The 24,934-nt window shown below is 35.8% G+C and overlaps 1 protein-coding gene across 9 annotated transcripts in view; it reads left to right on the forward strand.

Moving 5' to 3' along the window:
• The window catches only part of LOC140141132 (dual specificity protein phosphatase CDC14AB-like), a 130,524-nt gene that overhangs the window by 59,878 nt on the left and 45,712 nt on the right, over positions 1-24,934 (forward strand). For all 9 annotated transcript variants that reach the window (XM_072162928.1, XM_072162921.1, XM_072162924.1 and 6 more), the window contains exons 6-9: positions 17,157-17,286; positions 21,563-21,650; positions 22,548-22,778; positions 24,196-24,334. In XM_072162928.1, coding sequence (XP_072019029.1) covers positions 17,157-17,286; positions 21,563-21,650; positions 22,548-22,778; positions 24,196-24,334 — 588 coding nt within the window. The remainder of the gene's footprint in view (positions 1-17,156; positions 17,287-21,562; positions 21,651-22,547; positions 22,779-24,195; positions 24,335-24,934) is intronic.

Below are 24,934 nucleotides of genomic sequence, written 5' to 3' on the forward strand. Positions count from 1 at the left end.
TGTGAATCTATTAAAAATTCATTTCAGGAAATATGAAATTAACTTCCCATGTTTTAATAAAAAAAATATATTAGACCTAGAACTATGTACTGACATGATGTATTTTGAATGAGAGCACAACTGTGTTGCCAATATAAAGCAACAGTAGCAAGTTATATATGAGTTTGTATGCATGAATGAAAGCTTTCAACAAATTTGATTGGTAGGAACTGGAACATGAAATGCAATTTGTGAACAGATATGAAATGTGTATAAAAACAAATTGTGTGTGATCAGCAATTTTCGAGTTGAGTGGAGCACAATTGCAAGTTGATATTTGAAAAAAATACTGCCTACATTTGAAAGTATTATTCGATAAAGATGATCAGCAATTTAAATTGAAAGTGAAATTGTAGGCCTACATGCTAAATTGTAGAAATTAAATTCAGAGCCTTGAATTAGATAGATGTCTAAAAGCTGCATTGGTCTTACAGCACATACATGTACACATATCCAACACTTTACTTGGTAAATTACTTTTATCTTTTGCATTGTAGGAAACATTGATACAGTTTGCCTTGTAATAACTAGTCAATTGAAATAAATGAATTTCATGATGATGACGACGAAGGTATTTATGGATTATGAAAATATTTCATAGGAAAACAATTGACAAGTCGCAAACATTTGTATGGCAGCATTAACCTGTTTCAGAGTCTATGGTTTCAGTATGTGTTCAATACCAAAAATGAAGGTCAAAATTAAATACCGTATTCGTTCGGGTATAGTCCCACCCAAATTCCAGAAATTGTTTTAAAAAAAAAATATTTCAAGTTATTTATTTTTCTGGTTTTGGAGTGTTCTGGACCTAGAGCTAAATGCTAGGATCATTCATGGTTGACCTGAAAAAAAAATATGAAAATTGATAATTTGTATTTATGTCATACTCTATTAATGATTTCAAAATGCATTGAATTTGATTTTTTTTTTTTTTTTTTTTTGAAATTGAGTATAATCCCACCCCCAATTTTGAAAAATGTTCACCTAAAAAACGGGTGGGACTATACTCGGACGAATACGGTAATAGTGCAAGCAAATATTAACTGAATAAGGCCAATGTGTCTCAGACACATTTGGTAAAAGAAGCTAAGTGCTAGATGCTCTTTTAATTTTTTTTAAAGAAAATGAGCAATGCGATGTGCAATATTTTTTTCTTTATTTTTTTCTTCTTTATTTATGTACTTTTTGATATTCAAATACAGAAACATAGTAATAAACAGTGTTCGAATTTAGGAAAAATAAATGGTTGTCCCACGGACAACCAGATTACAATTTCTGGTTGTCCGTCGAAGTTTTTGGTTGCCCGTAGGCCTACAAATGTGACTTTTGGCTAGATTTATGGTTGTCCGGCGGACAACCGAATCAGTATTTTTGGTTGTCCGGCGACTTTTCTAGTTGTCCCGGGCAACCGGACAACCAAAATTTCGAACGCTGGTAATAAACATACACAATGAATAGTTTTGATTGTCTCTTTTACAATCATGGCGAAATGTGTACAAAAAAACAACAACCAAACTGCAAAAAAAGAGACAAAACTGGATCGCGATATGATACTGAAAATATCAACAACAAAAAAAAACACTTTGGGTCAGCCCATAGTGTAGTACTTGAAATATTAAACAAGAGGTTGGATGAATCTAGGCCATAGAGAATGACCATAAGTTGCAAAGTGCACACAAAAAATAGAAAAAAGTAGTCTACAGTATATAGCAAGAAACGAAAGGCTGAATGTGAAAAAGATGAAAATATATTCATACCAAGAATGATGCTTAAGATTAGAACATTTCTTTGTCATGCTTTTAAAGTAACAGTTCTTCCTTCCTTTCTTCCTTTCACTGCATTTGAAGTTGTTTCAAGATACAGTACCAGATTCGCACATCATTTTCTCCTTTGCTGACATCTCTTTTTAATTGAATCAATTGAATGCCATCATCTGATTTCGTAAAGGAAAAATACATGGAAACCCTTTTTGAAACAGATGCAATGTATAATGTAAAATTCAGGTACAACCACCCAAGCAAAATGTATGCCTAGGGCTGCTAAGAATACGCGATTTTGGAGGCACCTTGATTTTTCCAAAAAACATGATTTCCTGCCAAAAGCATAAAATCTAAAAAAAAAAAAAATGTTATTGTATTATTTATTTTTTTCAAATTTTTTTTAGTAATGGTAGCACTTGATGTTAGGTCCAGGGGCTCTCAAAATCCGCAAAAAAAATTAAAAATCGGGGGGGGGCGGAAAGAAAGAATTTTTTTAAAAAGATTTTTTCAAAAATGTCAAAAAAACGCATTTGGAGCCAAAATACGCAAATTGCACCGCAAATAATGCAATTGCGTATTCTTAGCAGCCCTATGTATGCCACTATCTGATGATACAACCATGAATAGAGTGGTTAGCAAATGTTCTCAGTACAGATCCAAATAAGTAAAATTAGGTACTCACTAGAAATATTTCGATTCCTATCAGGAATCTTGTTCACTCTGGTTTGGTGAGTGGTGGTGTTTCTAGTTGTTATCGGCAATCTTTGTGACTGATCTTGATGACGTCACATGGGTTGCTTGCCGATTGATGATCTGATCGTAGATTCGATCAAGTCTGTACGCCCCCTCGTCCTTGTTCATGGTGGTGTTGCCTCTGAAGAAGAATCGGACAATAGTATTCCTTTCTTAGACACCTTAATTACCAAGAAAGAGGACGGGTCCCTCAAATTGTGCATTTATAGAAAACCAACGCACACGGACCAGTACTTGCAATTCCAATCGCATCATCCGTTACACCACAAATTAGGTGTTGTGAGGACCCTCATTGATAGGAAAGATTCAATTGTTTCTGAGGAAACCGATCGCCAGAAAGAAAAGTCACATATAGAGCAAGCACTTACTCAATGTGGCTATCCTCAGTGGTCAATAAAGAAAGTTATCGAGGAAAAAGATCTCCCAAAGCCAAAGAAACCAAAACCTAGCGACGGCAAAGACAAAAGCAAAGGCCTTGTTGTGCTTCCATATGTAGAGGGCCTATCCGAACGGGTATCAAGAATTTTCAAGAAACATGGTTTCGCAACATCGTTAAAACCACATTCCACCATCCGCAAGGCTCTTGTACACCCAAAGGATAAGCGAGACCCACTCCAGACAGCAGAGGCGGTTTATGAAATTCCGTGTAAGAGCTGCCCAAAAACATACATAGGAGAAACGGGTCGCCTTTTGTCTACGAGACTAAAAGAACATAAATCGGAAGCAGATAAAGCTAGTGAGAAAACTTTCACCAGAGCACAGAGGAAGGCGTCAACCACAGAAACCTACAAATCAGCCATAGCTGAACACACAGCAACTAATAATCACGTGATTGGGTGGGAGGAGGCCAAAGTCATCGACCAAGAGGCAAACAAAACTACCCGTTGGCTCAAAGAGGCCATCTGGATTAGGAGCAGAGGCAACACCACCATGAACAAGGACGAGGGGGCGTACAGACTTGATCGAATCTACGATCAGATCATCAATCGGCAAGCAACCCACGTGACGTCATCAAGATCAGTCACAAAGATTGCCGATAACAACTAGAAACACCACCACTCACCAAACCAGAGTGAACAAGATTCCTGATAGGAATCGAAATATTTCTAGTGAGTACCTAATTTTACTTATTTGGATCTGTACTGAGAACATTTGCTAACCAGTGATTTATGAACGATCCTGATGAATTTGTTCAGCATGAATAGAGTGCTCTGGTGCCAGTCAGTCAACCCCATTCATCACTTGCCTGTACATTGTATAAGGTTCACTTTCACTAGTTTGCTATCGCATGTCATAATTACTGAATTGCATTACCCACTATATTCTTCATTCTAGTTCAGATCCCTAATTTCAAGCTGATTAAGGTAGGAAACTCGGTTCCCACACGTCGGCAAGGAAAAAATTATAAAAAATATTCTGCCTCCTGGTGCACACCTCTTGATTTTTATGAGTAAACTACACATCCCAATGCTTGAAACCACAAAATATTTGAGCTGCTAATTTGCATCAATTAATGAATATCAATTAATTAGTTTAACCTTAATTTTACGACTAATAATTATTGCTAGCAAAAACTTCAACTCTGATTCCAACTTTTACTATTGGAAAAATTGTAAATAAATATTATCTAAAATCTCTCGCCAGCTTTTTCGGCCAAGTCCATTAATTACGTAATAGCACGTGTTTCTAGTCTGTGAAAATATTGATGTCATTAAAAATTTATTTCTGCTTAAAGAAGCTGAAAAGTAACAAAAGCTGGCGAGAAAATTTAGGTAATCTTGTTATGTTTAACTTTCAATTTAAAAAAAAGGCTACATTAAGTCAATTTTGTGACAATAATTCTGAAATTCCCCTGTTTTAGGCTTTTTTCACGGAAAACACTTTTGCGTGTATAATTGTCCAAATATTATGTAACAGGTGGCAAATTTCATTCATAAAGAAAGATCTATTTATAACAATTAATCTCTGCTACTTTAAAAGTCTCTGACCAAAGTCTAATTCTTTCACTAGGTGGGGAAACATTATTCAGATAACGCCCTCAAAGTTCTGTAAAACTTTTTTTTTTTTTTTCTGTGAATCAATAATATTGCCGTAATTTTGCTCGCTGCCGTTTTCTTATTCGTGACTCGCGATGCGTGTTATCGCAATTGGAAAAAAATTTTAGGCGATGCCCGACGCTGCGTGGGCTCCTTTAGTTGTAGTTTCTACAGCATTCAATGGGACAGGTCTGGCGAAATCATGAAATTACCAGACATGTAAAACCAAATAATAATGGTTCAGTTATAGAAACATGCATATCTCCACTTCATTTATGACTTTGAGGTATTGGATATTTACCAAATTGACTGGTAAGTTAAGTGCGCACGTAAACTAGTGAAATTGGGAGCCAAATAGCTCCGTATTTTATACAAGCAGTGTGTGTGTGTGTGAGTATAGGGAATGCTGCACAGCCGTGACATGACAAGACAAGAGCCGCCGCTGTACATGAATGTGTGAATTGTGTCGCTCACTAGAAAGCACTGATAATTTCATATATTCCTACTGTACAACTCATAGCATTAAAAAAAATTCCCAGAAAAATTTGACAAAAATGTTCAATGAAACTACGGCTACGCTACATAGCGCAATGTTATTATATTCTATTCATGCATACACGATACTATTGTTATTGTGCAATATCAATGAGACGGCTAAGTTAGTGAAAATTAACATTTAGTGTTTTGCGGATTCAGAATGATTTAAATGATGCCCCGATCTGTAATTTGGGGAAGATATTTATTACAGGATAGGGCACAATTAAGGAAATTTTGAGGGGATTCGGTGCATGACACGATAGCCGACGATCCGACCTTAAGGACCCCAGTTGCTTGCAATGAAGTGGAGAGGCTTACAATATGTGCTGATTTGTCGTTGTTCATCTTTAAAAATTTTCACAATAATTGAATTACCTTTGTAGATTCTGCTTGGATCCAAATTTTACTTTCTAAAAATTTATTATACAGCAGGCTTTTCATCCCACCTACATACACATTTAAAAGTATAAATCAGATTTATAAAGTTTACTTCGAGTACTGTATGTTAAATATCAAAAATATCAATTTTTAATCATTTGCCATAAAATGTGTATTACATTGCGAATTCCAAAAAAATCAAAATTATTTGATATCAGAAGGACATTCTTCGTATTCAGAATGCAATTCAATATGTCTGATGTGCTCTAATTAGAGGTTAATAACTGCGCATCGGTTATTTGGAGGGCATTGTGAAAAATCTAAACATTTTGCCTTTGGAACCGAGGAATATCCCGACGCCCCGAGGAGCCCCGAGGGATATTCCGAGGTCCAAAGCAAAATGTTTAGATTTTTCACAATGCCCGACATATTACCGATGCAAAGTTATTAACCTCATTCATAACCGTCACTTTAATCTCTTCATCTTACAAAATAACACAAAATTTTGCTCAAAAGTTTATAAAATAGATGATTTTTACATCTTCCCTTTCCCCAAAATCGATCAGGCTAAAACATGACGACCAATAACAAAAGTGCGTATCACAATCTGTGCAAATATGGTAGCGCAATCCAAATCGGCAGCCAGCTGGCGTGTAGTTTGTTCGACGACAACAACACGCATAACGCCGGTCAATTGTGTGCGACATTGGAACAATTACACATTTTGCGGTCAATTGTGAGATATTAATGACCTCGAATTGCGTTCGCGTTTTCACAAATAACTAAATGTAATTGGATCGCACACATCGCGTTTATTAATGAGGTTATGAATGTCCCACAATAAATACTGTCCAAACGTTCATACCCCATCTCTTAAAGATTATCATGATTTCTGATATTCCATATAGTCAAGCTTGATCCCTAGTAGTCCTCCATCTCCATCCGTGAACATGTCTTTTTTAAAGACAAATTAAAAAAAGACATATTCTTGTTGTTTCTGCAGTAATAATAAATATACAAAATGTACTTAAAAATGTAGGCCAGGGTTATGTATGTATATTCTCTAATAAACACCTCCGGGGTGTAAATTTTTGAGGGGGGGGGGGCATTTATTATAGGTCTGTTTTATAACCACAATTTCCGGAAAAAAAGGTTCAAGCTTAAAAATCATAATGACCTATGAACTTACGATGTCATTTTTGGCAATTACAGATGCTTAAAAGCTAATTAGAGGGACAGCAAGTGAATAATTAGAGAATATTCGGGGCAGAATTGGCTTACACAAGAAGTCTGTATTCTTCTTTCAGTATTAGCTTCAACAGAACAAGTTTCACCATACTATTAAATACAATAACTTGTCTGATATGCATTCAGGTGAGTTCCCATGCAACCTGCTACTAAGTTCAACAAATCCACTTGTTTTCCTAGCAATCTAAATATTGACATGAAATGAGCATTACAAAAATAAGCACACTTGTCATAATTCTCTGTCAAAGTTTGCTTTGGCTTGATCTACATCATATAAGACCTTCAGACAACAATATATATACACAAAGATAATGTTTTATCAAATACTACATATGGCTTTGAATGTGCCGTCTACATGTATGTAATTGCAATGTCTGTGCAGGCAAATTTTGTCCTGTGGATAGGGCTTATAAATATAAAAATAAGGGGCAAAGTACCGAATTCTGCAAATTACATTGTATTCAATTTTGGAGAAAACCTCATACTATTTATCTCTTATGTGGACCCATAAGTGGATAGGGGCCCGCATATTGCATGATATAAACACCACCCCAGCGAACAAGATCCGAACTTGTTAGTTCTGAGTCAATTTGATTTTTTTTTATTTTCTTTTTTAGGTGGGGGGGGGGGGCAAAGCCCTTGCCCCTATAACACTTCGTCACTGAAGCATGTAAGGGACATAAAGTTATTGTCTTCGTCAGGAGGCTAAACCAGCCTGATAAAATTAGTAGCCTAGGCCTATTAGCTCCTATTTACGACTCGCGTTTCAACTCATTAGCTAAGTGCCCTCGAATTCGTCACTACAGATATTTGAAGCAGGCCTGATTTTGGTTTATGTACAAACACTATGGACCACAATGGCCTCATCCCAATGGCATAGTTCAATAACCTCACTTATAGTGCAAAATTTGACCTCAAGTTTCAGAGTAAGAGTTTTTGTACCAAAATTTTGAAAGGTTATTCAATGAATGTGTTAATGTATAGGGGTTAAATAACTGCGCCCTGACAGATGAGCATATTGTGGATCCTAGTGAAAGGATTTCAATTCAAAGAAGAGCCATTTGTAATCTAAAATAATGAGGGGGGAAAGCATCCGAATATGTGATTTTGTCATTTTTGATTTGAGAAAGTGACCTACATTTAAAGCATGGGTATCTTCTCAAATACCTGTACCTAAAGAGAGGAAATCAAAATGATATTGCAATCTGGAGTCTCTCAATTCCCATGTATCTGGTGGTTAAAATTTCGGCCTCGGCTGAGTGGACATCCTATTGTCACGACTTGTCACCAAATATCTTCATCTGAGTGTTATGATATACTCATCCCCTGTGGCGTTGCATTTTATACAGCAAATATAGAAATCTAATTACGATCTGTCTATTAATAAGATGGAAATGATTTCTGTGGTGCATAAACTGCATAGGAGAGGCGTAGATGAACGGTGCCATCGGCATGATATGCAGGAGTCAAAGGGAATCTAGGAGAAAGGGAATCTTGACTCGACCTTCCTTGTGACTTTCCGAGACCATTTTGTTGGGTGAAAATGTGTTTATCTTTGGTCATGTGTCTTATGGTGGGACCACAAAATACCTGGTGGCGTTACATTTTTCTCTCCCCTTTCTGATTTCACTTGTTGTCACAAAGCTATTCTTGGACCAATTGCATCAAGTTTGGGCTCATTATACAGCTTGATTATTCTAATTTTCAAATATGTTTCACAATTTGGAATTCAAATTTGTTTAATTAGTAAAAAATATTAAAATGTTAATGAAGGTAAACCTGGTGGATAAGTGGTAGAGGATATTTTTAGCGAAAACATTATTTAGGTGATGTTCTTATAATATTAGCATATGTTTACATTGTAAAAAATTGCTATACAAGCTGAAATTTGTGTAGCAGGTTGTCCAAAATGGGGAGCATTTTGCTCCACGACACAAGTTAAATCGAACCCTGCATAGCAACACTCACATATCAGGTGAATCCAGAATTGCCCTAATAATGCTTTTCTTGTGGTAAATCTTGAACAAGTATTTTGAGCAGCTGTGAATCTTTGCCTATAATAATTTTTTGAAGAAAAACAAACAAATTAATAAGTGTTTTACAGCCTTCACTTTTTAAGCCACTTAAAACGAAAACGAAAATTGCAACAACAAAAAATCTCATGAGGAGACCAAAGTACTACAGGTAGTGCCTTAAAGCATTATTATAACATTTTCAAACAAAATAGATTTGCATTTCTTTGCCATAAAATGTTAGCTTTTACTGTTAGATACGAGGGGGTATCCAAAAGTTTTTGACATCACCCAGAAGGAAAAGAGCTATATTGATGAAATTTTGTCAGTGTAATAACTGGTCCTTATGTACATTATGGTCCAAAAATGGGCTCATAAGTATGTTTAGTTTTTTACAGGTGGCGCTATGATGGGCAATAGGCGCATAACCTTTTCATGATAAGATCCTCCACTTTTTTGAGCTTCTTCACTGTGGCCGCATCATCGACTAAATGATTGACGTCCACTTCTTGGCTCATCTGTAAGGGACATGCGGCCAGTTTGGAAATTCCCTTTTCAAAAAGCAACAGTGCCATATGATGGGCAATCATCACCGCAGATAGCTTTCATTTCATCATAGATTTTCTGAGCATTGTAGGCCTAACCCTCCAAATGCAGGAACTTAATCAATCTGCGTGCCTCAATTTTCACCATCTTACAGGTTATGCGCCTACTGCCCATCTAGCGCCACCTGTAAAGAAAGTAAACATACTTAGGAGACCATTTTTGGACCATAATGTACATAAGGACTAGTGATTACACTGACAAAATTTCATCAATATAGCTCTTTTCCTTCTGGGTGATGTCAAAAACTTTTGGATACCCCCTCGTATATCCCCTTTTATTTTTTAACCGAACAACTACGGCAAAGCAAAGAAAATTGGAATTTACTACCAGCGCACATGTCGCCAATACGTACCACTCCTTCGGTCATGTTGTGGTTCGACCCTTTGTTGTGTATTATCACCATCCCGCACGCCGTGTACGTACTGTGTGTTATGAACATCGTGTATGCGTTCGACTAATAATTCCATCGTAATAATAAAGCGCCGGTTCCGGTGTTTTATTCAAAATCTCGGATTTGACAAAACTACAGCACCTAGAGTCTTGATTTTTGCAGGGTATATTGGTTTAATAAAGTACAATTTAATCGTGTAAAAAAGGAATTTAAAAATTCAGTGAGGCGTCTTCCTCCATAAATGTTATAATATGGCTTTAAAGTAAATTGTATGAAAATGGAATTTAGCGCAGACAAAAATTGTATGACTATGTTATTGAGTTGCACTGAGTGTCTTCAGTAATATGAAATCTAGCTGCGATGAAAAGAATGTAAGTACAAGCATGGGGTGATAATAGCTTGTACATTAGAGAGCCTTTGTTGGAGACAGACTTGAAAGTGCAATGATAATGCACATGTATGATATTGAAAATTGAAGGAAAAAAAACAACAAGATTTGGTTTGTTCAATGATATGAATCTAAATGTTGAGGCATAATGTCATAAGAAACTGCAATTTCTTTCAAGCATGAGAATTTCAGTTTTAAAACTGAATTCAGTTTTTTTTATGCAAAATCTTCACAACTCTATTTAATTTCACGCTCATTTTCATTTTTTTTAGGAAAGTGTAGTCTCATGCCTATTTCATAAACTTCTATTTTAATGAACGAAAGGGAAAATCCGAAAATGACATAAAACATTAAAACCTAATCAACTTCTAAACAAAATTGAATTTGAATTTTATGCCCTCACTTGCTCATGCTCATATACTAAAAATGGACAATCTTCTTTGTGTTCAATTACACAGAAAAATTGTGATTTGAAGTTGAGTTTGAAATCAAAAAAAGTTGAACCCAGGTCAGCAGTAAAAGTCGAGTGCAAAATGTAGCGACCCTGCTTAGTAAAAATACAAATGAAGTCAGTATTGGACTTCAGGCTCTGTGTAAACGGGTGAAAGAAAAACATTGAGCAGAAGTATCTGCCAAGTTTTTGTGTTTTATAAATGTACCCTGAGACTTGTAAGTAACTAAGTGAAGTTAAATGACAGGTACTGCTACTGCGAAACAGTGTCACCAAATCACCAAGTTCATCAAAACATGAGAAAGATGTGTCTTGATTTACACAGAACATTAGAACATTGCATCCAATTTATCTGGAACTATATCTTGACCAAAAGGATCTCATTCTTAATGCCACAGTTCATTTCCCTCCATTTCAACAGATAGATCCAAATTTGACCTCAAGTTGTACAGGTATGAGTTTTTGTACCCAACATATTAAAAGGTCATTCTATTGAATGTATCAGTATACTGAGGTCATTGAACTCTGTCCTGGCAGATGAGATGAGATTGTAGCTATTTATTTGCCAAATATAGGGCCATCAACTTCTTAATCATTCTGATGGTGTATAACGAGGTACACTCTTTGAAGATAAAATCGCCGATGTTTGTATCCACTGTGCCGACAACGTACACACACATGTCAGCGATTGTATCAGGTGAACGGAGGTCGGGTGCGCGACCCAGATAGTGCCCAAATCAAATTGGAGCACGCATTGCACCGATCGTGGATAGACTCGAGGGAGCTTTCGTTCATCATGAGAGAAATTGGCGGTTTGCTTTTTAGAGAGGCATGGGATAGCCGGATATGTTTAGATGATATGTTGGGGGAATTCTGCCTCATGTGCTATGTTGATATTGCATGTGATGTTGTGTGGTGAAAAATAATAGTCATGAGGGAAATGGGAAACAGTGCATCTAAGGTTAAACTGTATGTGATAGAATGCAAGAGGGGGAAAATTGTGTTTCTAAGGAAGGGAATCTACACATAAATCAGACTTGAGTAGGAAGTTTAATAACATTTAAACAAATAATTCACATTCAACACAAAATTTGTGAATGAAATCGGCAAAGAAGAGAATAGCTTTAAAACGGTATATAAAGTCGTGACATTACTGTTCAACATTTCTTGACTGCATTGGGTGATCTCTTTTGGGCATATAGGCCCACTAAACAAACAAAACAAATTTGTGCAATTTTAAGGCTTTTCCTGCAAAGTCACTTCAGGCCATTGGCATCCCTGCAAAATGTCCCCAATGATTTTCATGTTTTGTAAAGAATGTTGGTTTTCTGTTCCTGACCAATGTTTCAAAATCTTGATATTATAAGAGATATAATTTTTTTTGAAAAATCGGAAAGTTAATAAAGATATAAGGCATGACAAATTAGTACTTCCAATGTATATTGGAGAAGTAAATACAAAAGTACAAAAATAACATCAAAAAAATCCCTGTTCCATGTGACGTTTTGTCATACAAATGTAGTCTAAAAACAGCCCTGTGATTATCTAAATTTAAATCAAAAGCAAAATAGGTATAACCACAGCGATAGGAATCTGATTTGACCTTATTCTGTGCATATATTCAGCTTTTTAACCACACCAGCACAATCTATCCTTGTACATACGACCACGCTTGAATGGATATTTTTGTGCTTGCTTGCCATTTGAAAGCTACCGTACCTGATACAGCACAGCGGTTGCATTTATATACAGTGAGCGTGTTGGTACAGGTTGCTAGATCTCAGTTCACTGTACATTGCATACTGCATATTGATTTAAGGTGGATCCATCGGTAACTCGTTTTAAACCATACATTGATCACCTGTGTACAAATATGCTCTTTTTAGATAGAGGATCCCCCCTTTTTTTAGGGGGGGGGGGAGGAAGGAAGGGGTCCACTAGGTAGGAAGATGGGTGAAATTGGTGGTGTGAAATCAGTTTTAGTTGTAGATTTTATTTTTAGCACAGACATTATGTCTTTGAAAACAACTGTCTTCAACTTTGTCCAAAAGCTGCGCTGTAGCAAATTAAGTTTATATCATGATGCTCATAAATTCTTGTTTTCAAAATAAAAATTCTTCACAAAAAATAAAATGATCAGAATAATTCTGGTATACCCGGCCCTATAACCCTAATCCTAACCCTAACCCTAAGTTCCTAACCCTAAAAAATAGGGTGCACAGGCCACATTGTAAACCAGAATTGTATTGAAAACACAGGTTGCGCAGGGTAAACCAGAGTTGTACCAAATGATCTAATTTTAGTTTGCATCATCATAGTTCATTGGTAATTTTTAATACTGTTGAATTCTGCATGCTTCACTTGACGACAGCCCAACAAAAATATTATGATATTGAGTTTGGTATGTGGATGGTACCATGAGCATGATGAGTAGTTCATGCCTTCTATGTATTGGTCCAGACCTACATGTAGCATCTCATACATGCTCATCTATCAACGCACAGTTCTTTAACCCCAATACATGTATGTTTGTACACATACAGTAGAATGACCTGTGTAAAATTGGGTACAAAAACTCATACTCTGCAACTTGATTTCAATTTTTGAACTGTGATTGCTTTATGAAAGCATGATGAAAGTTATTGAACTATGCCATGGAAATGAGTCCATTTTGACAGTGAAAAAGAATTGCGTCTTCGATAAGGATATCCTGGGAACTCCCATGTACCTGAACTTGACTGGTAGAGTGTTATCAAGGGAAAGTGTGTATTTTCTTTAATATGCATGATTCATGCTATAAAATCAATAGCAATAGCGGATCTTGAAAGTACTGTCATGCAATGGTGAATGGATATCATTGACTAATATAATGGCAATGCGATGTAATTTTATAATTAGTTGAATGACATGAATATGTACACAATGAATGACATGAAAAATGGTTTGGTATTTGTACAAAATAAGAATTCATGCAAATTATTATTTTTTGTTTTTTGTTTGAGCAACACTATTAATGTTACACAGAAAAACAGTGGCATGATGGACGGGAATTTTTAATATTAATGTTCTTTGGAATATTTCATTTAACAATACAGTATATTTTATAGACTGAATTTGTTTTTATTTTGTTATTATTTTTTGGCCATAAATATATGTACATAGTACTCTGAAATGTTCAACAAATGCAGATTATCAAACTCATTAGAATTTCAAAAACGGCAAATGGCGCTTCTTAAACTCATTTCACCCGATCGCCTCATTATCAGGCTTTAAAATCTATGGCAGTACGCACAAATCCATTGGATTCTCACAGGAGAATATGTTGTATGAGAATCTGCCCAAATGGATTTTTTGGCGAATTTCATAACCTTTACACCTTGGTATTCTTTGATTATGATTTCTGGAATTTGTATCCTCCCATCCCCCATGGAAATATTAAACTGCTTAATTGTCTTGGTTACCTTGTGTACAAGAACTCAGGCTGCTGATCCTGGCTGTGATTGTTTATTGTAGTTTGAATCTGTTCTTCTTTTAAATCTTAGCTGTAAGTCCCTGATTGTTGCTAAATAGTTTATATGGTGTGTCTTTCCCATTTTTATTTTTATTTATTCTTTCTTTAACCAGGGTAGCCCCTTCAGTAACTGGTACTGATCTCCAAGGGGGCCCTGAGTGACAATTTACAGTACACAATATAATAAAATAAGTTGATAACAATTAAAAGCAATGCATGGAAGCAAAAGTTACTTAAATACAGTATTTACATTGTACATCAGGTCAAGTAATAATTACATTATACAGTAATAGAATAACATTGTACAAGTTTTACAATCAAATAGGGAGTAAAAGACAAAAAATCAAGAAATCAAAAATTAAGTCAAATCACAATTTTGAAATACAGTTTTAAAAGTATGAACGGTCATAGAATCAAATTTTCCACGGATGTCTTGGGGGAGTCTATTCCAAGCATAACATGATCTGTAGTGAAAAGTTCTCTTACCAGGATTTATGTTCCATTTTGGAATGACAAGAGAATTGAAAGTTTGGCTTCTAGTACCATGAGTATGAAGAGATTGCATATAAGAAAATTGAGAAAATAAATATGATGGTGCATTATGGGTAAGACACTTGAACACAATAATCAAAAGTTGTTTCTCCCATCTTGTATGAAGTTTATCCCAGTTAAGAGAATCCATCATGTCTTTAATAGGTGTTCTTATATCCGCTGATAAAAGAATACGAGCAAGTCTATTATGATGTACTTGAAGTGAAGTTGAAAGAGAGTTTATGCAATTTGTCCAAACAGGACTACAATAGTCAAAGTGTGGCATGATCTGCTCCATGGCAGCCAAAGGAGGCATTTTTGAAAATTGCGTTACTATTATTTTATTACCAATACAAACATAGGCTATCATATACTGAAAACACCAAACTTACATAGCACACTTGGTTCTAAAGTTATGAAGTTGTATGAAATGCATTTTTGTATGTTTTTTATTGTTGTTTTACTTTGATATTTAAGTTCAAATTTCAAATTGATCTCAATTTCAAATTTGCCACCTTTGGCCCCCATGGACTAGATTGTGTCACATTTGTATTGAAATTGAACTTCAAAATTTCTATTCTGGTGAGGTTTAAGGCTTCGATTCCGCCTCCCTACTTCCTTGTCACATCATGTGTAAGTCCTCATGCTTCATACATGCCCACGTTGTCTATCTCATTGGACAAGCTGAAATAGAAGCAACAATAACTCTCTCCTAAGGGACCTGTGATCAGCTTCTAGCGTACAAGGTAACATGGTTACCAATCATGAATGTCTGCTTGGCTTCTTCTGTACCTACCTAGTCAGGAACGAATATTGTATCAGTGGAATTTTCACGACAGTTTTATTTTCACAAATTTCATGAATAGAGGGTATATAGTGCAAATTTAACAACACACACAAAAAAACTAAGAAATTTATCATATAATAATGATGATGATGACATGATTGGTATTGGCATCCTGAAAATATCAATACACAAGTTTTTTTGTGTTGGAAATCACGAAAATATCTGTATGCAAAAAATAATCACAGTATTAGATTCAAGAGCCATCCTCCAGGGAGGGGAGGAGGGATGGAAACTTACCAAACTCAACATCCGCAGTGATAACGTCTTGGTGTATTAATTGCACCCCAAGATGTGCAATTCATGGGATGCACTAGTCCGAAATTGACTTTCAAAATATGTACTAGAAGAGCTCAGACGGTAAAAAGCGGTATACATTTTTCTCGATATGAGATATCTATAGACCACTTGACATCATTGTTTATCAACAAAGGTGGGACTGGTCTATAAATATGCTTGAAAGAACCGCTACACTGTTCAATGGCTTTCTTGTGCTATTATGAAATGTGGTGGGCGATTTAAAATGCACATGCCCTGAGCAAACTACGATGTGTACGCACACTGCAGGGCAAAGAACAAATGGAAATTGCCGTAATTCGCATGCATACTGCCGGGCAATGACGTCACTTAGCTTGATGATGGCTTTTAACAATGTTCAGACACATTTGCAATACCCACCTTAGATAATGCAGTTGCTGTACAAAACATGTACATGAGAATACAGTCTAACAGCCCTTTTTGAAAAACTTAGCAGTTCAGTGTTAAAAACAACTAAAAAGTTGGCCCAATCGCCAGACTTAGAGTGATTGTAAACATGTAAAGCCCGTCCACAAAAAAGGTAGAAATTCATACTTTGTGGTGGGTGGAGGAGACTGATTGTTTTCTTCCACCCTGTGAATTTTTAAGATAGAATACTATCCTTCTCATCAAGTGCTTGGTAGAACACTCAGCTTTGTCAACATTGTACAATGTGTATATACTAATACCCTTACATACTGTATGTAGTCCATTTGTGTGCTATTTGTGATGATAAACATGTTTTGTAAATATTTTGTCGTATGCATATATTACATTTTCAATATGACAATTCTAAATCATTTGAAACAAATGATTCATGGGCATGTTCCAGTTTTTCGTGTCGAGGTTCGGGAGGAGTGCACGCGTGGCCGCAAAGCAGCACTCAAGCTTGCAAGAACTGGTGGATCATTATAGGCCTATGCCAGAGCACTGAACAAGTCCTAGGGCATAACTGTTCCAATATTTAAAAATATAATTCTGCAATTTCAAAATTGAAGGTCCAGATGCAGATCAAAATGATTTTACAATTTTAAGCTACTTTAAAATTACTATCATATCCACTACATGCCTTATGAGTGTCCAGAGTGTCTCCCATAGGAAGGAAAACATTTTCTCATGCGACTATTTATGTTACATACCGCAAATGATTGGACACTCCTGAAAGAAGAGCTCTATTTGTTCTGAAATATTATTAGAACAAACAATCATAGATCTAAACGACCATCCATCTTTTGTTTTCTTTGTAATTGCCTCTATAGATTGATCCATTGGGGAAGACAGTATTGGTATTCCCAACAATGAGCAGGATATAATGAAATATAGATTGAGTATTGATCATTTTGTCTACCTGTCATTCTATTCTTTTCTCTACAGTGATGCCTCTATCGGTGCATGTACATATAACCTCACTTTGTTGGACTGTCTCAAGGCGACCGACAAAGCAGTTGCTCTTGGCTTCCTTAGTTTTGACAATTTTGACTGTGAAGAATATGAACACTATGAGGTAGGTATAACACATACATAGAGTCAATCTAGATCAGGTCTACATTAATGTGCACCAGAGTGGTCCTTCCATGTCTGTATTGTGTCTAAACAGGCATTTCTCAAAGAAAAAAAGTAAAAAACAACATTTTGACTGCTCAGTGCCAGAAGTGGGTAAGTGCAATAGCTGCCATGTATACATGTACTGTGTGTCAATTGCCAAATATTCACAGGGCCGCTATTCCGCTGACCCACTTCTGGCACTGAACAGTTAATTTATTTCCTAGGTTCAGACAAAAAATTTTCCTCAAATGACAAACTTTCCTACCATTCTTATTCTTTGATGCTGCCAATTCTAATGATTAGCATGAAAGTTCATCTGTGTTGGTAGACTTCATAATTGTAAATTTAAACTTATGATCTCAACACAAAATTAAGACGTACCTCTACGTCTTAATTTTGTGTTGAGATCATAAGTTTAAATTTACAATTATGAATTCTAATGATCTTGCCAAACAAAAAAAACAAACAAAGAAATGCAAAACTTCCTTCCAAATACCAACTTTTTCCTGGAAAGAGCTTCTTGATTTCAATATTGGAGTTGGTGTTCATGCTTTTTAAATGTTAGTGTGCCAAATAAGAATTTTTGTTATAATGAAAAAAAATGCCACAAGGAATTAGTCACATTTACAAGAAACACTTTTAATGTGTTCTTTTTGCATGAATGCTTGAAATTTAAGGGACAATATTTTTATGTTATACTTAAGTTTGAAATATATCGGATCCCCTTCTCTTAAACAAGAAGCTATTGTATTTGATGACAATTCTGTTTACTACGATTACATATTTTGATGGAGAAGGAAAAAACTAATTAAATTTTTTATGTCAAACGCTGTGCTCAAAATTATGCATTCAAAATGTCAAGCCTGTCTGCCCTGATTGTTATGGGGTAAATAAACTGTAAAGATGAAAAGTTACCGGTAACAGATTTCATGAGTGATATGGATTTGTGGACTTTTTCATGCTCGCAGATATTTCTTTAAAATTCCTATCTGGCCTTTAAGAAAATGATCAGTTTGCGCAAATTAAATGCTGCAAAATCGATGGGTTATTTTCAAATCGCAAACATTTTCTGGTGCAAAATTTGATCCTTTACAGTTGCGCTGTCAGTAGCAGCTGTACAAGTATTGAATATGAAATGACAGGATTTATATCAGCAATAATAGTTGGATGAATGCATTCAATGTATGCATTAAATTGATATCAAGTGATATATTCAGGTCATGGGGGGGGGGGGACTTGTATCTCAAGTTGTATATCACCAGTGTAAAAAAAAAGAAGAAAAAACAAGGGAAATTGGTCTTTTTTCATGGCTGGGTGTGATATGCAAGTATCTCGTTTATGGTATCAAAAATGGGGGAAAAGGGTGCCTTATCACACAGATGTTACTCGAAAAGGGTAGCTAAACTCACCACCTAGATGCTACCCTCTCCCAGTAAATTTCTTCGTAAGAATGACAACGCATTGGATTTGAGTACTCCACCTCACCCCCCCCTTAAAAAATCATTTGACACCACTTGGGGTCATACCTTTGTGGCATTTCAAGATATGACCATTTCAGACCAAAAGGTTGGTTAGTAAATTAGTAAGCTAGTTAGTAAGCAAGTAACATAACTGTTATAGGCTGATACCATTTCATGGTTCAGCACAAAAAAAAAATGACTGGTTTGGAGCAATGGCCAAATTGTTCTTGGAAACCTGGGCTATTCCATTTAAAATCCACACTACCCCTGTGGAAGATTTTGGAAATATCTTTCACAGGGGGAGTATCAATTTCAAATGGAATGAACACATTAGGCTGCTCCATTTGAATTTCATACACCATCTGAGAAAGATTCAACCTGAATCTTTCACTAAGGGAGGGTGAATTTCAAATGGTGCTTCTAATGTGTTCATTCCATTTGAAATTCATACTCCCCCTGTGGAAGATATTTCCAAAATCTTCCACAGGGGTAGTGTGGATTTTAAATGCAATTTAGCTCAATTATGTATTGATTTGCTTTTGTCTTGCCTGAGCTGATAAAACCCAAAGAGGAGGGTAACATTTTCACAGCAAAGCAGAAGTAATTTTAAAATTGCTCATCAGATTATGCTCAATATTAAAAATATAAATTGTGAATAATAAATTTAGACGGGTCTTCAGCAGCATAGTTGCTCGTTTGATATAATTATTCATATTCACGAAAGTAACACATCAGAGTGCAATTAAAATGTTAACATACTTAATTAAAACAGGGTAGAGCATTAAAATGAAAAAAACGAAAGTTAAAATATAATCATTGGAAATCCAAATCTCCTAATCCAGTTAGATTTTCACTGCACCTTCTTGGCACCAATTTGGTAAAGTAAAATAATGTGCCAAACTATGTTTCATGTGGTATGTTGTAGTTAGTTAGACGCCTCTAGTGGGATTTAAATCCCAGGGCAAGAAAGTGATAACTACAATTGCTGCCTTGTATTAAAATACATTGTAGACTTTCTACACTTGCTTGCCAAGAAGAACGGCATTTGTTATGTGTACTTTTTTGCACTTACACGTATCGTAAATGGAATGGGGGATTGGCCGTTTGAATCACGTCATTAAAACCTATGGAACATTGACACCTCATTGGCTACAATCAATAACCAATCCGCGTAGCATATCACATGAAACTAGCGTGACCCTGTTTTACGCGTAACAGAGCACGCACATCAATATAAAGAGCAAGAGAGTGCTGTTCTTCTCCTGTGATTTACACATGTCGATCTGACTGAGGGTATGTTAATGATGGGGTAGAACACTATATCATCATGAACTACAATCCTGGCGACAAATGTTGCCACACCAGAGCGTTAATTGGCCAACATCCTACCCCGTTCCCCTATTGCAATGTTGATTTGGACAAAATCGTCATCATTTCTACATAACATTGTCTTCCAACATTGAAAAATGGGGGTGGGGAAGGGGAAGAGTACGCTGAACATGCATTTGCAACTATGCAAAGATAATGCAGAACTATCACACATTTAGCTCCGATTGCGTGTTTTTAACACCAGCATGTGCTGGTTTGGATTGTAGCGTTGATGTTATCATATAGTGACCAAATCATGGTGACTACTGTATAAAAATACACTTTCATGATTCAGGCATTTTTAAAACTTGTAATTTCAATTCAGAATTTTTCCGATACATGCAGCCATCAGTAGTTGAACGTTCTTGCACTAGTACAGCACTAATCAGCCTGTAGACTTTATGTCTGAACTGAAAGCGATATCTTTAAGCTACAGAGCACTTGTGATTGAAGATACACAATGGCAGTCAAACACCTTGGGGTTTATGTTTGAAGAACAAGATGCCTTCCGTAATCGGGAATTCGTTTCGGAACACGATTCCAAAAATTGGCTGGGTCTGTGACTGCTTAGTCTTTAACAAATACCTGGTTTGTTTTTTGTTATTAAATGTGTAGTTGCTAAGTCTTGAATGAAGACTAAGTGTGTGCATTGTTTTTACCTGCAAGCATTTTGGCATGTTTACTGCAAAAGAGAAGGGAAGAAATTGGGGGGAATGTATTTGATCAAATTTAAGTGAATTAGAGGTAATTTAAATTATGGTACACATGTGTCATCCTCAATTTTCTTGCATACATGGATAACTAATTTTCAATTTTGTTTTCTGTTTTGTTGTTTTTGTTCTGTTTTAAAAATAAAAGTATCTTTTCATGAGACATGTGAATGTTTGATTAAAGTCTGTCAAATAAATTTCATAATTAAAAAAAGAAAAAAATCAATCTATTTTGGTCCACAGGTAAATAATCGGAGTGTTAAGGTCCGTTCATATTCTATGCCGCAATTGCATTGCGGTGCGATGCCGAACTGCAACGTACTGAAAATACTGCATTGCGATATCGCCATAAAGTTAAATACATTTTAACTTGGAAATGCGGTGAGTTGCGGCGAAAAGTAATTGATTTATCGGCAACGCATCGCAAAGCACTTGTGACATGGTATGAACGGACCTTAAAGCTTACTTAAGAATAGGCTAGAGTGTTGTGACCTATATTTTCAAATACTTTAGGATGTAATATTTTCTTTCCTGTGAACTGCATTTGAGGGCTTTTTTTAAACCGCCATTTCAGATGCGAAACATCAGTCAAAAGCCCTTAAAAGATTTACACTAACGTTTCACACAGTGTATCTAGTTTATTTTGAACTATATTTTTAATATTCTTATATTGTTTTTGTTATTTTTCTCGTAACAGAGAGTTGAAAACGGGGATTTCAACTGGATCCTGCCAAACAAGTTTTTAGCTTTCAGCGGGCCACATGCCAAGAGCAAAATTGAAAATGGTAAGCTTAGAGTGAAAATCCAATACTAATGAAAGGTGAAGCTGTGTCCTTCTTTCTCTTTGACAGTTGTAGAATATTAAATTTGTTCGATTTCAAAATAATGAGAACAGATAGTCCATTTGCAATATTTGAACTATACATATTGTTTTGAAGACTAAAGCTGTATTTCTCAGCAAAGGTTTGAAAGCAGATTTGATATATTATCAGAGTTAGAATTTAAGGCAATCGTATTTGTGTTTCTGCATTGAATTACTAATATAAGCATCAACTAGCTTTATTTTACCAAACTTGGATAACAAAATCCTGGATGGAAAAATATGCTGACACTCTTTTCTGTCCTTTTGATGGTCTTATACATGTACCATTGGCCAGCAGATCTCCTGAGCCTATATTATCACATAATACTTGCGATCAAGGGGTGATGAGCAACGTGCAGCACACATTTGTTTTGAGCAAGTGTGGCAATTCTCCCCTATTAGCTGTCTCTTCTAATGTATATGCCATGCTGCTGCAGCTCTAAGTTTTCATTTGCATCAGGCAGCACTTAACATTTGGTGTCTTTTTTAAACAATTTTACTTTTCAGCGGTTTTTGATTTCAGGGTTGTTTTTATTTCAAGACTTTTTTAATTATTTAACATTGTTTTGGACAAAAGGTGAGTTTCATCTTTGTTGTCACATCAGATTTATCAAAACAAAGTTATCAACTCAATCTGGTGTTGCTTTAGTTTTCAATCACCTATGTTTTCTTATGTTTTGAAATTAAATGAAATCATATGCTCATGATAGGGTTATTATAGTTTCAGGCACAATCTGTAACCTTGATCACATCCATCATGTCGAACAGATGACTTTCAATGATCCAGATGATCTTTTCTTCCATTTAACATTGCATTCAGGTTATCCATTACACGCGCCTGAAGCGTACTTTCCATACTTCCGAAAAAATCACATCACCACCATCGTGAGGCTTAACAAGAAGATCTACGATGCGAGGCGGTTTACCGACGCGGGCTTTGATCACTACGACCTGTTCTTCATCGACGGCAGTGTGCCTAGCGACGCAATTGTACAGAAATTTTTGTCGATAGCTGAAGGGGCTGATGGTGCTCTTGCTGTGCACTGCAAAGGTAGGGAATGATACCTGAATGTATAAATATGTTACTCTAAATAGAGATTTAATTTTGACCTTCTAAGCACTAAGCTACAATTGTCCTTATATTATTTTTCAATCTTTAATTTGTCAATTTCTCATAACCAGCCAGCTTGGAAAGTTGTAATATATTCTGCAAAATAGGGAAATTGAATTGATAGACTCCATAATGTTCATGCCCGCATCTCATCATATCATAATAATGCTCATCAGTGTCAATGCCATATAGAACAGCAGCTGCAGTTGATATTGTTTGGTGTAATTGCTGAATACATTTCATCAAATGCACTGATTGAACGTGTGCTACATATTATATTGATTTCAAGAGGCACTCAATGAACTGAAATTGGACTATTCCAGTTGAAATCCATATACCAAATAATGACATGACCTTAATCTGCCACTCAGGGGGTGTGTAGAATTGGAGGAGTCACCCATTCAGGTCAACCCCATTTGAAATTTACACTCCCTGTGTTCGGACATTAAGGTCGTATCTTCTAGCAGGTGTATGGGTTTCAACTGGAATAGTTCAATGACAGTTGTTCATATCATCATCATCGTCGTCACCTCTAATTTTTCTTTTGCTTGCTATTTCATTTTTCATGTTACAATGTTGGGATTATGTACATACACCTAGATATAAATCAAATGTATGGCATGCATTTCAATTTTGCTACAAGATTTTAGTAAATATTAGTTATTATTACCACCTTAAAGGTTGTGGACAAGGCTAGCTTTAAGCGCTCCACAGACTCCGAGTATTAGACGTACAATATTGTATGTAACATATATACGTTATTTAATCTATTGCCATTCTATTTCCAGTAATGTTTAAGTTCTAACGAATGATTGATGACGAAAAATCGATAATATGTTACATATAATATCTAGCAGAAATATATTATCGATTTTACATCATCAAACATTCGTTAGAACTTAAACATTACTGGAAATAGAATGGCAATAGATTAAATAACGTGTATATGTTACATACAATATTTTACGTACAATAAAAAGTCTGAATACTGCTTTAGAGTAAAGATTTGGATTGGATTATTATGGGTTAAATGGTTTGTCCTCATTCTTTTATTTTGTGGGCTGAAAGAACAAATTGAACGAATGAAACCCAAAAATGTTTATGTTCAAAAAACTTCATAATCCCCTTGGTTATTAGTCAAATTGTAATTTGTAAATTGTATTTAAATTGAGTTTCTACCAATTGAACCTCTTCAAGAATTTATTCAAACATTTTTTTATTAAAGTGTAAAGTTTCAACTTGTGGTGTGGAGTATAATGATTTTAAGATGTTTTGTCACATTAAAAAAAATTATGTGTGTGTAAAATATGCAGATGTTTTAAGTGTTGATTTTGCATCCTTTTAATTTACATTACAGCTGGTCTTGGCAGAACAGGCACATTAATTGGGTGCTATATGATGAAGCATTATAGGTTTACAGCAGCAGAAGTCATTGCATGGATACGGATATGTCGGCCGGGATCAGTCATAGGACCACAACAGAACTACCTAGAGGAGTAAGTGGATAACAAAATCAAGTGAAAAAAAAATTGTCGCACTCACTTCACTCTGGTGCTGCCAGGCTGCAGCTGGCACAATGGGCTATTCCATTTAATACCCACACTACCCCTGTGGAAGATTTTGGAAATATCTTCCACAGAGGGAGTATGAATTTCAAATGGAATGAACATATTAGGTAGCTCTATTAGAATTTCATACACCCTCTGAGAAAGATTCAACCTGAAACTCTTGAGGGAGGGTGAGTTTCAAATGGAGCTGCTAAAGTGTTCATTCTAATTAAAATTCATACTCCCCCTAGATAAGGTATTTTCAAAATCTTCCACAGGGTTGTGGATTTTAAATAGAATAGCCCATTATAGCTCTTTGTCTGTGTTTACATGTTGTAACCTACCAGATGCTTAATAAAGTCTATTATACTACAACCTTGGCGAAAAATGTTGCCACACCTGAGCTTTAATTGGCCAACATCCTGCCCCGCTCCCCTATTGCAATGTCGATTTGGACAAAATCATCATCATTTTTACATTACAGTCTCCCAACAATAAAAATGGGTGGTGGGGAAGGGGCGAGTGTAAGCTGAATGTACCTTTGCAACT

Source organism: Amphiura filiformis, chromosome 19 (assembly GCF_039555335.1).
Source record: "Amphiura filiformis chromosome 19, Afil_fr2py, whole genome shotgun sequence".
Taxonomy (NCBI): Eukaryota; Metazoa; Echinodermata; class Ophiuroidea; order Amphilepidida; family Amphiuridae; genus Amphiura; species Amphiura filiformis.